Source organism: Maniola jurtina, chromosome 7, assembly GCF_905333055.1.
Source record: "Maniola jurtina chromosome 7, ilManJurt1.1, whole genome shotgun sequence".
Taxonomy (NCBI): domain Eukaryota; kingdom Metazoa; phylum Arthropoda; class Insecta; order Lepidoptera; family Nymphalidae; genus Maniola; species Maniola jurtina.
The window spans coordinates 139,125-152,075 of NC_060035.1; the positions used below are offsets into that span (position 1 = coordinate 139,125).

The window sequence follows — 12,951 nt, forward strand, 5'->3', positions numbered from 1 at the left end:
GTAAAGCTTGTGCCAGGGGTGGGTACGACAATAGTGCAACGGGCGGGGTTTGAACCGCCGACCTTTCGGAATTCAGTCCATCCCTCAACCGTTGAGCTATCGAGGCTCTCGTTAATGATGGTCGTTTCTATGAAACTACTTATTTCAGCAGTCTTGTGATGTCAAGGCGGAAGTTCTTATCCAAATAACACAACAGCTTGGAATCTAAATAATTTAAAATGACGATCTTCTTAGATGATACTCGTGACAAATCTACCCTACGTAATCTGTACAGGGATGAATAAAAAAAAAAAGTTGAAAAAACTATAACCCGACTACGGAAAAAATGAGACAACTTGAACCCGACTTGGTACAACTAAAATAAATTAAACAGAAAGAAACAAGATTGTGCTTAGTGCTATCACGTCTTGAGTGAGATTCAATACAAAGGCCGTGGTCGTGCGTTGTCGACAGCGTATTTCTTATCCTTGATTGACGGCATTCCCAATGATTTTATTTGTCTACCAAATTAGAATACTTTCTTTATGCTGTCGACAACGCACGACCGGACAACGGATTTTTGCGTGGGTAAAAAGACCTGCGGGGTGATTCGTTAACTCAGTGTATAACACTGAAAAATAGCCACCGAGCCCATTTGACATTTATATTGAATGAATCTTTTGAAGGTGTATTATATAAAAAAAAGCAGCAAACTTCGGACCGTGAATTTGACTCAGTATTTGAGGCTTCAGCTCGCAACTAGATTGCGCCGACATTAGTAGGTAAGACCTACCTTATTTATTAATGTTACCTTGTAAGTAATGACAAAGTTAAGTGTTTAGCATGTACTTAATTCATTGACACTAAAATGTACTTGTTACAAGTTATGAATTATGATAAAGCAGTAAACAGAAACTATAATAATAAAAAATACGTAAAATGAAATGAGTAGAATTACTTACAACCTTTCGGAAATGAAAAATTAAATATTAGTATACATATAACACTTTATTAAAATATTGTTGTAAGCACAGTACTTTTAAATTATTTAGCTAATGACCTAAGCTCTATTCGAATAATACCAACAAGCCTTCATGTTAAGCTTATGAATGGACTAGCTGATGCCCGCAGCTCCGCCCGCGTGGATTTAGGTTTTTAGAAATCCCGTGGGAACTCTTTGATTTTCCGGGATAAAAAGTAGCCTATGTGCTAATCCAGGATATTATCTATCTCCATTCCAAATTTCAGCCAAATCCGTCCAGTAGTTTTTGCGTGAAGGAATAACAAACATACACACACACACACACACACACACACACACACACACACACACATACAAACTTTCGCCTTTATAATATTAGTGTGATTTAGCCTTTATTAATTTAAACTAATATATTTATTGACCAATTATATCAATAAATAAATTTTCTAAATACTACGAAACAAAGTCCGAAAATTAAACAAGTGTAAAAAATTAAGTTAAGTTAACGCAAAGTAGAAATCTACTTAAACGTGCAAATGATACGAGTACTTACCTATAAAGGTACATTTCGCACGTCATTTGAGACGGATTTAGTTAATCCAAACTTTGCTGAACTTGTCAAAAACCCATATATCCTTCTAATAGCAAGATCAAATAAATTCGCATATAAATAAGTAGACATGAAATAACCGCTAATCGAAAATAAAGAACTGTGTGCGTGCTTCATGTATTCTATGTGAACGTATTAATAAGTTACGTTGTACAAAGAATCGACAGTCTCGTGAGACCTGTTGCGCAAGGAACCGCGTGGTTAAAGCCCAAATGTGTGGCCATAGAAAAAAGTAAGTAAACGTGCAAACAGATTAATATCTTACAGTAACATAGTTTAGTAATTCGGCCGAAAATTGTTAGTTAGTTAACCCAAACTCATTTAATTTTACCATCTCGCACGGTAATCAATTTTACTATCTCGGGCACCAAATTTTACCACGGTACGGTTTTGAAAATGGTGACATATTTTATAAAAGTAGATCTTAATTTTGAAATATGAAATCATGCATACAAGTGTAAAATAATATAGCGTAAACTTGGTGTAAGTACGCTGTATTTTATTCGGGATTTTTCTTTACTAATATCTAATTATAATTTTAGGACATTTTTAGGCAGCCCTGTATTTACTAGAAGATGTCCGGAATAAACAATTTTACCAATTATTTTTTTTGTAAACTAATCGTAAACGAATGGAATATAATAACTTGTGACTAGGTGTATTAATCAAACCGTTGATTGCTATTATTCAAACGTTATAAATCCACTTGATTACTTCAAAAGCTCGACATCATCAGCGATGATTCTAATTTGTAGTTTTGTAGCTTTAATAATAATTGCATCTGTGCTACATGCATAGTTAAAATATACTAGTATAGTAGTTAGAGTATAGTAATAGTAGGTATGGGTACCTTTTAGAGTGTTTGGCAACATTACCTGAGTTACCGTAACGAGTACTCGACAAAAGCGAAAGTTTGCAAGGTATGCTTCCCGATCGGCTGAAACGTCAAAATGGATTTTCGATTTTCATTTCTCAACATATTAAAAACGCCATTAATACAAATAATTTGACAAAATATTTGAACGATCTCCCTGTACCGCCGCCGTTCAAAAATTTAAATATCTTTAAGTATCATGCAATAAAGCTGATTTTGAAAATCATAAGCTCTAGCCGGAGTAAAGATCTGCAAACCATATTAAGTGAAAATAAAGAAACCATTTTTTGATTTATAACCTTTTAGCTTTTATCAAAACCTCTCCATTTATAGCTCCTCGAAACAACATGAAATACAATTTTTAAAAAACCGGCCAAGTGCGAGTCAGACTCGCGCACTGAGGGTTCCGTATTCGGGTATTTTTTCCAACATTTTGCACGATAAATCAAAAACTATTATACATAAAAATAAATAAAATTCTGTTTTAGAACGTACACGTAAAGCCCTTTCATATGACACTTGGTGTAGTTATCTTACTTTGAAAATTAAAACACATTTTAATTTTTCTTTAAAGATGTAACCACAAATTCGGGGTTTTCAGATTTATTCCTGTACTTGTGCTATAAGACCTACCTGCCTGCCAAATTTTATGATTCTAGGTTAACGGGAAGTACCCTATAGGTTTCTTGACAGACAGACAGACAGACAACAAAGTGATCCTATAAGAGTTCGTTTTTCCTTTTGAGGTACGGAACTCTAAAAAGTGGACAAGGAAGCACTTATCTCTACCAGTGACCCTTGGTAGTGGGAGAGGTTGTAAAGAAAGAAGAATATAACAACAAAAACAGAAGATGGGAGAGGAGTTATTGTAAAATCCGGCTTGTTTTGTTCTCTGTGTAAGTACACAGTCTAAAAACCTACCTGTATATGATATTTGTTCAATAACTAAAAATTCGCATTAGTGGTTAAATATTTGTTTTTACACAGCTTATAAATTATGTGATTGTCACGCATAGTAATCCGACACCTATTTTTAAAAACAAAAAATAATCGCATTTTGGTTGATATAATACCTAACCCAGCTTTTTTATCCAAGTAAGTAAGTACGAGTATTTACACCTTCCAAAGAGTTTGTGTCGTATTCTCACTTTTATATTCGCCCCCTCGTATTAATCAATATAATTAAATAAATATTCCAAAAAAAAAAGAGTAACATTTATCGAAAAAGATGCGACATTTATCATTGACTGCATATTACTAAAGTAAGTTACGTACATGTGTATTAATACTAATGCCATGATAGTCCAGTCATTTCGTAGTTTTAGATGGAAAGTTTTCCAGGAGTTTTGCAAATTGGTGGTTTTATAGATTTCGACGTGCTCTTTCCGAATTTTTATTTTGCCACCTCGTATCTTTGCGCGATGCGATACCCTCGATGCGCGAGTCTGACTCGCAATTGGCCGGTTTATTATTTCTACTGTAAGCCAGCGGGCGTCGTAAACTTGACAGTTTAATATTTTCATACGGAAACAATATTCAATAAAACATTTTATTACCAAATTTACATTAAGAACCTATCTACTAATTTTTACTACAAGAACTACTTTTCTCACTCATGAATATTTTATATTGTTGTTGCGAATAAAATACTCGTTATTGAAAACATTAATGGACACCGTGGTTCAAAATCATATTTCTATGTTAAGCTAATGGTTTTCGTTTAATTTTATGAAGGTGTAGAAATAAAGAATATATTATATTATACGAACATAAAAAAGGAAAAAATGAAATTAGAAAATAACGATGGTAATGCAAAAAGTAATAAATAAAAAATACTTTTATCACTTATTTTTGATAAAGAATTGTCTTTTTCAAATAAATAGAAACGTGTCTGTATATATACCTATAGTTTTAGTTCTTTTACCATGTGGGACCACAATATTTTCAACATTGTAATGTTACAAAAATATAAAATATCTGTCTACTCTTCATTTAATTATTATTATCTATGCATCTCGCCGATTCGTTTTGTTAAAAAAAACATGCCTTGAACTTAAAATATTTGTATAATGACTATGTCACTCATATAATATTTGAACAAAAATATTCACACTTGTAGCTACTGATACCTATAATAAAAAATAATTAAAAAAACTAGTAGATATTCCTTTTAAATTGATTTTTGATTTTTAAGTTAGAAGCACCCTTAGTTTGAAAAACCTTTTTTAAAAATCAAAAAGCCGCTTTGCGGCTTATTCCTAACGAATCATTTCTTAATGTAACATAAATCCAATTAGAAATGCCTATCTGAATACATATCTTTTTAGTCAATGTTGACCAAAATAACCCATTTTTTTTTTTTCAGAGAAATAATATTCTTTTGTGTTATGTTTTTCAGATGATTCGACTAAAAATAGTATGCTTAACGCTCTATGTTGTGCTTTGCTATTTCCAAGCACAAGGAGCCGATAAATACACCGATGGAAACCGGCCCTATGAGTTCGGGTTCACGATTGATGGAGAGCAGCATAGACATGAAAAGAAAGGTAGGTTTACAGTTTGATAAAAACCAGTAGGTAAGCTTATCAATTTAGAAAATTCCTAAGGTTACCTCAAGAGTTCCCTATATCTACTTACTTACCACAAAAACAAGATAGCTTGTAGGTACAAAACATATAAACAAAAAGATTGATCATACAAACGTTTTGAAAATAGATATTTGTAAACTAATAACATAAATAAATAAACAATATTTTTGTTCAGTTTGGCGAGATATATTTAATAAGGTTTTTTTTTTTGGGTCCGTAAATTAATAAATTAAAAACAAAAAAAAGATCAGCTTCATACACTTAAAATAAAAGAAGAAGAAAATCAACAAACACGAACAATTAGTAGCTGACAGTCAGTTATCAATTACAAATATGTATATAAAATCATCTAATAGCTTTTTGAATACAAACAGACAAATAAACGTAATCCTATTTAAACTTTAGTGAGGCTTTTATATTTATTAATAACAACAAGATAATGCTTGTTATAATAAAGCTAGGAAGGTACCTACAACAATTAGCACATGTTTTTTAATTAAAAATAATGGTTCTACTGGAGCCAATCTGTGAAAATCATCGATACATCGATGATGAGAATACATTCCATATTTTATGAATCGATAGAGATTAATATCAACGATGAGCTTTTGGGAATCACTTCGATTAATTATTCTTAATGGCAGTCAATTAATAATCCTAAAAATTATCCAATTTTATATTTTTATTGCCTTAATTAAATAACGCTCTAGCAGTTAATTTTCTGTTTTATTAATGAGTCAATGAAAAAATAAGATAATTATAGGGATCCGTACCCCGAAGGGTGCCAAATAACCCTATTAATAAACCTCCGCTGTCCATCCGTCTATCAGCGAGCTGTATCAATTTCATAAAGAGGTAGAGTTCTGAAAATTGAAGAGTGTATTTCTATTGCCGCTGTAACAACAAATAATAAAAACCTAGATGGCGAATTTAAAAATGGCTGCCATGCAAATAAAAAAATACATAATGTACCTACATATATCTTGTAAGGAACCCTTCGCGTTTGAGTCAGACTCGCGCTGGACCGGGTTATCGTACTAAATTGTCTCGAAAATAATAATTACTGATCGGTCATTTACCTATTTATTTTATTTTGAGTATATATCATAACATAACATTACGATACTAAAACATGTTATTTACTAACGTAGGTAGATAGATTACTCTAGCTACATATTTACCTTTATGTATTTATGACATCTAAGATTTGCGGCACAAGACCGTGCTCTCTGAAGATCCCTAAAAAAGATCTATGCCAGGTCTATTCGTTGAGCTGAAAACGACGATATTCTGTAAATTTTTAATCTCGTAAACGTGTTTTTTTTTTCAGACGAAAATGGCATAATTATGGGAGAGTTCGGTTTCATTACCGCTGACGGTGTCTATCACGTAACTGTGTACGCGACAGACGAAAACGGAAACTTCAAAATAATATCTATGAAGAATATTCGAGTTAAACCTTGTAAGTAAAAACTAAACTTTTTTCACAAATCCGTCCAAGTTTTAAAAATTTAGTAAAACCGAAATTTAAATTTTACCGAAATAAAAAAGAGACTAGATCCCTCCTTGCAGCCTCAGCCTGACTCTGAAGTGGGACAATCCTAATCGTACATTTAGCAGGTACAAATAGACAAAATCTGAATTGATTTTCACCGTCCCTTATTCTTTACAAAGATTATACTATCAGGTTGATACCATGTAAAGATGAAGATTTGATGAACAGTTTCGGAAATAGAAGACCGAATTCCTCAACGGGCAACAGCGATTCAATCCCGATCAGTTACTGTAATTTAAGTTAACTCTTAACCATAAACATACATAACATACAATATATTTTGATTTCTTCCCTATAACATTAGTAATAGGTTTGATTTCGGTAAAAAAAAATTATACCTACGACGCTCCTAAATTTTTCAGTGCAATATAATACGGGTTTCATTGTATTTAGAACTGTTTATAAGTTGGTAGATTCTAATAGGTACAATCTTTTAATACCCATATTTTGTCTATGGAAAAGGTAGACTCCCCATCCAAAGTCGGGGCGGGTCAACTATTAATTAATACTAGCTTAATTAAAACAAGCTGTGTATTTTAATCTCTAATTCAGAAACCTTCAACTTTATTTAGGTTTTTGTAAAACTTTAAATACTTTATAAATCGTATAAGATAAAAATTCAAATTTAGTTAAATTCGGCTGTTTGGCCCTGAAAATGAAAAATAAAAATGAGCTTTTTGTAACAAGATTTGTTTATTACTTTTCAGATCCTACTGCCCCCGATACTCGGAGCTCTGCGGAGAGAAAAGGACACTCGCTTGCCCTCCCGCCGTCGCAAAAATTGTCGATACCAGACACTTCTACTAAAACTCAGCCAACCAATCGAGAACTTAGTTCATCTTTACAAGCGTGCTCTCATTGCAAATTGCTCACAACTACTACTACAACAACTCCCCGACCAAAATTAACCAGTTCAGCAGTTTCACTTACAAATAATAACTATGTCAAACAGTTGCAAACAGGGGGAAACCCGCAATTCGCTAGTAACTCTCAGGAAAATTCACAAAAATACAACAATCAACAAGTTAATTCACAATATGGAAATTCACTTGCACGTCAACAATCACAACAACCAAATTTTGAACAAAACTATCAACAGGGGGCTATTTCAAGTCAACCTGAGCAGAATATTCCTAATCCTGGTCTAAGTTATCCGAATCAAGCAGTCAACGTTATTAATCAAGATCAATTTTCACAAAATGGACCTAGTCAGCAAAATTATCAAGACGATTTTAATGTAGGACGAAAATATTTGCAAAAGGCACAAGGTCAACAACAATCTAGCGTAGGTCCAAATTCTTTATTACAAACTAATGCAGGACTAAATCATCAACAAGAATTTAATGCAGAACAACAACAACAGCAAGGAATAATCGACGGGCAATATAATTTACAACCTCCTTACCACAATAATCAGCAATTTTCAAGTTCTCCTCAAAGTTATCCACAGCAAGCAGACACAAAAGTTCAAGATTCTGGCACGCCTAAATTAGAACATAACTATCCAAGTTTTAACACAGAACACAAAAATGGTCAAGGGTCATTTACAAAAGACAATCAATATATTCAAAAGGAAAGTTACCAAAATAAACCCAGAATTCTTGGTCAGACAATTGATGCTCCAATTCAAGGAATAATTCCAGGAGATAGAGTGCCGAAAACCTTTACAGATATTTTACAAGCGGTTAATCCAGAACAATATTATAAATCTACTCCATCTAATTCGTATGCATCATCCCAACAAAACATTGGAAAACCAGTTCTCGTGGCTGCCCAAATGCAAGTAGTGGACAAAAATACAAATATTTATCAGAAAAATCCAGGAGAGAACGAAGGCTTGCCAAAAGGCTTAACAAAAACTGATATGACCGAACTTTTATATACCTTCAATTATACAATAGGATTTCACAGTCACCACGAAGAAGGATACAAGAGTGGAGCGAAAATTGGATACTATTATGTAACAGGAAGAAATGGTATTAGAACAAGAGTGGATTATACAGCAGATGAAACGGGATTCCATCCACGAATTTCTCAGGAAGTTCTAGATATACAATCTGATGAAGTTCCAAAGCCTGAGACGGAAAAAGATGATAAATATGGTCTTAAAGGCTATGAATTTAAATGGCTTTACTATCCAATTGACTCAAAATAAAATCAAAGTAGGTAGGTATACAGAGACTTTTTAAAATCTATAATATAGGTAGGTATGCAAAAATTATTTTTATTAAACACTGCCATGTCAACTTTTAATTTTAAAATTATATTTATAATAAATGAAATACAAAATTTTATTCTAGTAAGTAAATAAAGCGTAATGAGAAAAGACTTGCAATATTTTCTTCAAGCGGCGACAGTCATGTCAGAAGTACGATTAGTATCATTGATTTTGGAAGGGCCACTTTTCTGTGATTAGTAGTACATCTACGGTAAACCGTGCTTTTGCCGTGACAATAGTTGATTATAGATCAAATTATGGCTAGTCTTTTCTCAAAATTTTAGCATTTATGTGTCCTACAAAATGTGATACGTATTTTAATTTAGGTTCTGAATTGAAAAATAAACATACACAACGCCACCTGTGTTATTTTCTGTGTACTTCGTAGTGTAGTCGTGTTCAATTCAAATAACATACTTGCATAGATCGAAGAGCTTAGTAAATTAATTTCTTGTACTGTGTACAGTAAGTACATTTTACTTGAGAGAGTGTAGGTATACATAGATGGTATTTACCTACCTCAATAAAATAATTGTGTACATATAAATCAACATGCCTTCTTTTAGAAAAAAAAACGACCAAGGGTGAGTCAGACTCGCGCACCGAGGGTTCCGTACTCAAGTAATTTTTCGACATTTTGTACGATAAATCAAAAACTATTATGCATAAAAATAAGTGAAAGATACTCCACTTGGTATAGTTATCTTACTTTGAAAATTGAAACACACTTTAATTTTTTTAAATAGTGTAACCATAAATTTACGGTTTTCAGATTATTACTTCACTTGTGCTATAAGACCTACCTACTTGCCAAATTTCATGATTTTAGGTAAACGGAAGTTTTCTTTACAGACACGACGGACGGACGGACAGACAGTCAGACAGACAGACAACAAAGTGATCTTATAAGGGTTCCGTTTTTCCTTTTGAGGTACGGAACCCTAAAAACAGTAAAAAACGTAAATCTGAAACCTGTCGTCATCTGAAATTTCCAGCTAGATTTTTTTGGTCTCCCATTATCTCTTTTGCGACCTGTTATGATATTATCCCGATCAACCCATCACCGACTCAATACTCACTATTGAGCACGGGTCTCCTCTCAGAATAAGAAGGGTTTGACCATAGTTCAGTTCCTGAATATTATTATGGCGAACTTCCAGGCACGCAAGTTTTATTACGATGTTTTTCTTCGCCGCTAAAGCAAGTGATGCTTAAAATGCACTTAGTTTCGTAATGTTAGAGGTGCGAACCCGGGATCGAACTCCTGACCCCCCAAACCGCCGATGCCCTATCCACTAGGTTATCACCGACTGATTGCGCAAATCATCAGATTTTAGTTTTCCAAGAAACTTTTTTGTTTCAACTTTTTCAAAATACCTTTTTGTTGACGGGGGGGAAATCTATCTCTTTGGGGAGAGATCGAGTTATGTGTAGTGTCTGCTCACTAAAACTCTGTCGGTGGCCATCCTCAGGGCATACTAGGTAAGAAACTCCGGGAATTCTAGAGAAAGAGCGCATGCCCTGCCTCTCATGCGCAACGCCATTGGCCTCATCCTGGAGAACGCACTCCCCTGGCTTATGCACCTTTAGTAGGTACGACAGCTTGAAGAAGGTTGAACAAATAATACCTACCGTTATTTGGTGGGTAGAAATGTGTGGGATAGCTACCCACAAAAACCACAACGATTGCCACCTCCAGTACATAATGAAAAGTGCATAATACTCGTATGTGCTCCGGGAACTGTTAGCAACAGCGGGTGCAGCTTACCTACGTACTTTGGAAAACCTATTACATCAGTTAGTATTCTAAATATCTTGTTTAAGTATATCTACAACCTTATAGTTTTTTCACAAATAACTTTTATTTTAAATACTTAGGCCTACTTTTCATGCTCTTGTGAAATGCCAGGTCTGTCTGTTTGTCGCGTTCTACCACAGGTTTGGAATGCAGATTTTACTAAGAAAAAGCCGGCGAACTGAGTTTATGCAATGCTATAAGGATATTTAATTTATTATTATAACACTATCTTATGAATACATAGGTACATCCACGTCTTACGTCTTTCACTTTTACAAAAATATTTTCAGGTGCTCTACAATCATTGCCGGGTCACCTGCGAAATTTAACCCGGTCGCGATAAATATTATATCTTATAAGTAGTGCATTGCATAATATCGTGAATGAATTCGATTTGGCAGATACTATCTCCGCGTGGTTTTGGCGGCAAACAACGGGTTAGTAGTCAAAAGCCAGTCGCGTGCGCAACACGCGCTTTTCAAACTCCGAACCCGATGCGATCGCGGCCGCGACGTTTTGTCTCCTAATCTTTTTGTTCTACCAATTTGCTTAAATGGAAGTATTGAGGACACACCTCATTTCCTATTGTTGCGATTCTCTTTAACATGCTGTGAATATTCTTTGTCGGTTTACAATTGCAGTGTTAGTTCTACTTTCCTATTTGAATATAACGAACTCCTTGTGAATATAAATATATCGCTACATTGCATCTATAAGATACTAATCTAAAAACGTGAAAAGGTTGGTATAGAACTTAATATTATAATAATCAGTTAATAATACTAATATATATAGGTATTAGGTGGTAATAATATTCTGGAGTTCGCAGTTACTAAAAATTATTCTCTACTAAAAATACCTAGATTTATGAAATAAAACATTTTACAGGTTGAATTTTTACCCGACTACTGCAAAGCCAAAAGGAAGGGTTGTAATGTAGTTCCATTCATCCTTTATTTCGAAAAACCGGCCAAGTGCGAGTCAGACTCGCGCACCGAGGGTTCCGCATACTCGGGTAATTTCTCCGACATTTTGCACAATAAATCAAAAACTATTACGCATAAAAATAAATAGAAATCTGTTTTAAAATATATAGGTAAAGCCCTTTCATATGACGCCACAATTGGTATAGTATCTTACTTTGAAAATTGAAACACATTTTAATTTTTTTTTTAAATGTAACCATAAATTCACGATTTTCGGATTTATTCCTTTACTTGTGCTATAAGACCTACCTACCTGCCAAACATGATTCTAGGTCAACGGGAAGTACCCTATAGGTTTTCTTGGCAGACACGACGCCGGATGGACGGACGGACGGACAGACAGACAGACAGACAACAAAGTGATCGTATAAGGGTTCCGTTTTGCCTTTTGAGCTACGGAACCCTAAAAATGAGTAGGTTTCTATTTATAATTACGAATATGTGCGATGTCCGTTCCAACATTTTCCGGCGATCGATTTGTTACTTTTAGTACACAAATATAAGGAGCCGTAATAGCCTAGTGGTTAAATCTCGGGAGCGCACCTCTAACTTTTCAAAGCTATGTGTGTTTTAAGCAATTAATATCCCTTGCTTTAACGGGGAAGAGAAACACCGTCAAGAAAGCTACATGAGAGCTGAGAGTTCGCTTGTTCTCAAAGGAGTGTGAAGTCTGCCAATCCGCACTTGACCAGTGAGGCCCTTCTCGTTTTGAGAAGAGACCCGTGCACAAAAGTGGGCCAGCTTTGGGTTAGTCATGATAATGATTAGAAAACGGTCATTTTACAATATCAAAACCATAAACGGAATTGGGCTTACATATTATATTCTATCATCTAATTTAGCATGTTAGAACGAAACCTCTTATTAATTAATCCTTGGGTTTTGTAATTAAAAGTGCACCAAAACTTGAATCAATCCTGGATAGCTGCTACTTGACAGCTTATTTATTTAGTCCAAAATCTCTTGAAAAAATACAGGACCGTAGTAACACAATTCCTATCAAAACACTTTATTATAATTATTCTGTCTTCTTCTCTGTCAAACTAATTTAGATATGATATGATAAGTATAGTTTACAATAGTTAATTAATTGAAATAGGATTTTACCTCTTAATATCAGCTGTACGTAAGCTTTTACGTATCTTGGAATATTGATAAAGTTTAAAAACCGCCGAGACTTGCAAGAAATATTTCACATTTATTTACAAACAGATTAGCTTACCTAATAGCTATATTATGACTAATTTGTAAATCTACATTGTTAAATATGTAAAGCTATTGACTTTGTGCAATAAATATAAAACAGTTTTTCAAGGCCATTGTCCAAACATTTCGAATGTCTACTATCTATTTAATCCATA

The 12,951-nt window shown here is 33.9% G+C and overlaps 1 protein-coding gene across 2 annotated transcripts; it reads left to right on the plus strand.

The window, feature by feature from the left end:
• The first annotated feature begins 1,694 nt into the window (after positions 1–1,694).
• On the plus strand, positions 1,695–9,166 carry LOC123866842. Of its 2 annotated transcripts, none has more exons than XM_045908551.1 (4): positions 1,695–1,807; positions 4,844–4,991; positions 6,364–6,495; positions 7,296–9,166. In XM_045908551.1, exons 2-4 carry the CDS (start codon positions 4,844–4,846, stop codon positions 8,741–8,743), a joined length of 1,728 nt encoding a protein of 575 aa, XP_045764507.1. In that variant the 5' UTR covers positions 1,695–1,807; the 3' UTR covers positions 8,744–9,166. The 2 variants fall into 2 exon arrangements, with proteins under 2 accessions (XP_045764507.1, XP_045764506.1); XM_045908550.1 differs by having other exon boundaries at positions 1,695–1,803.
• The last annotated feature ends 3,785 nt before the right edge of the window (positions 9,167–12,951 follow it).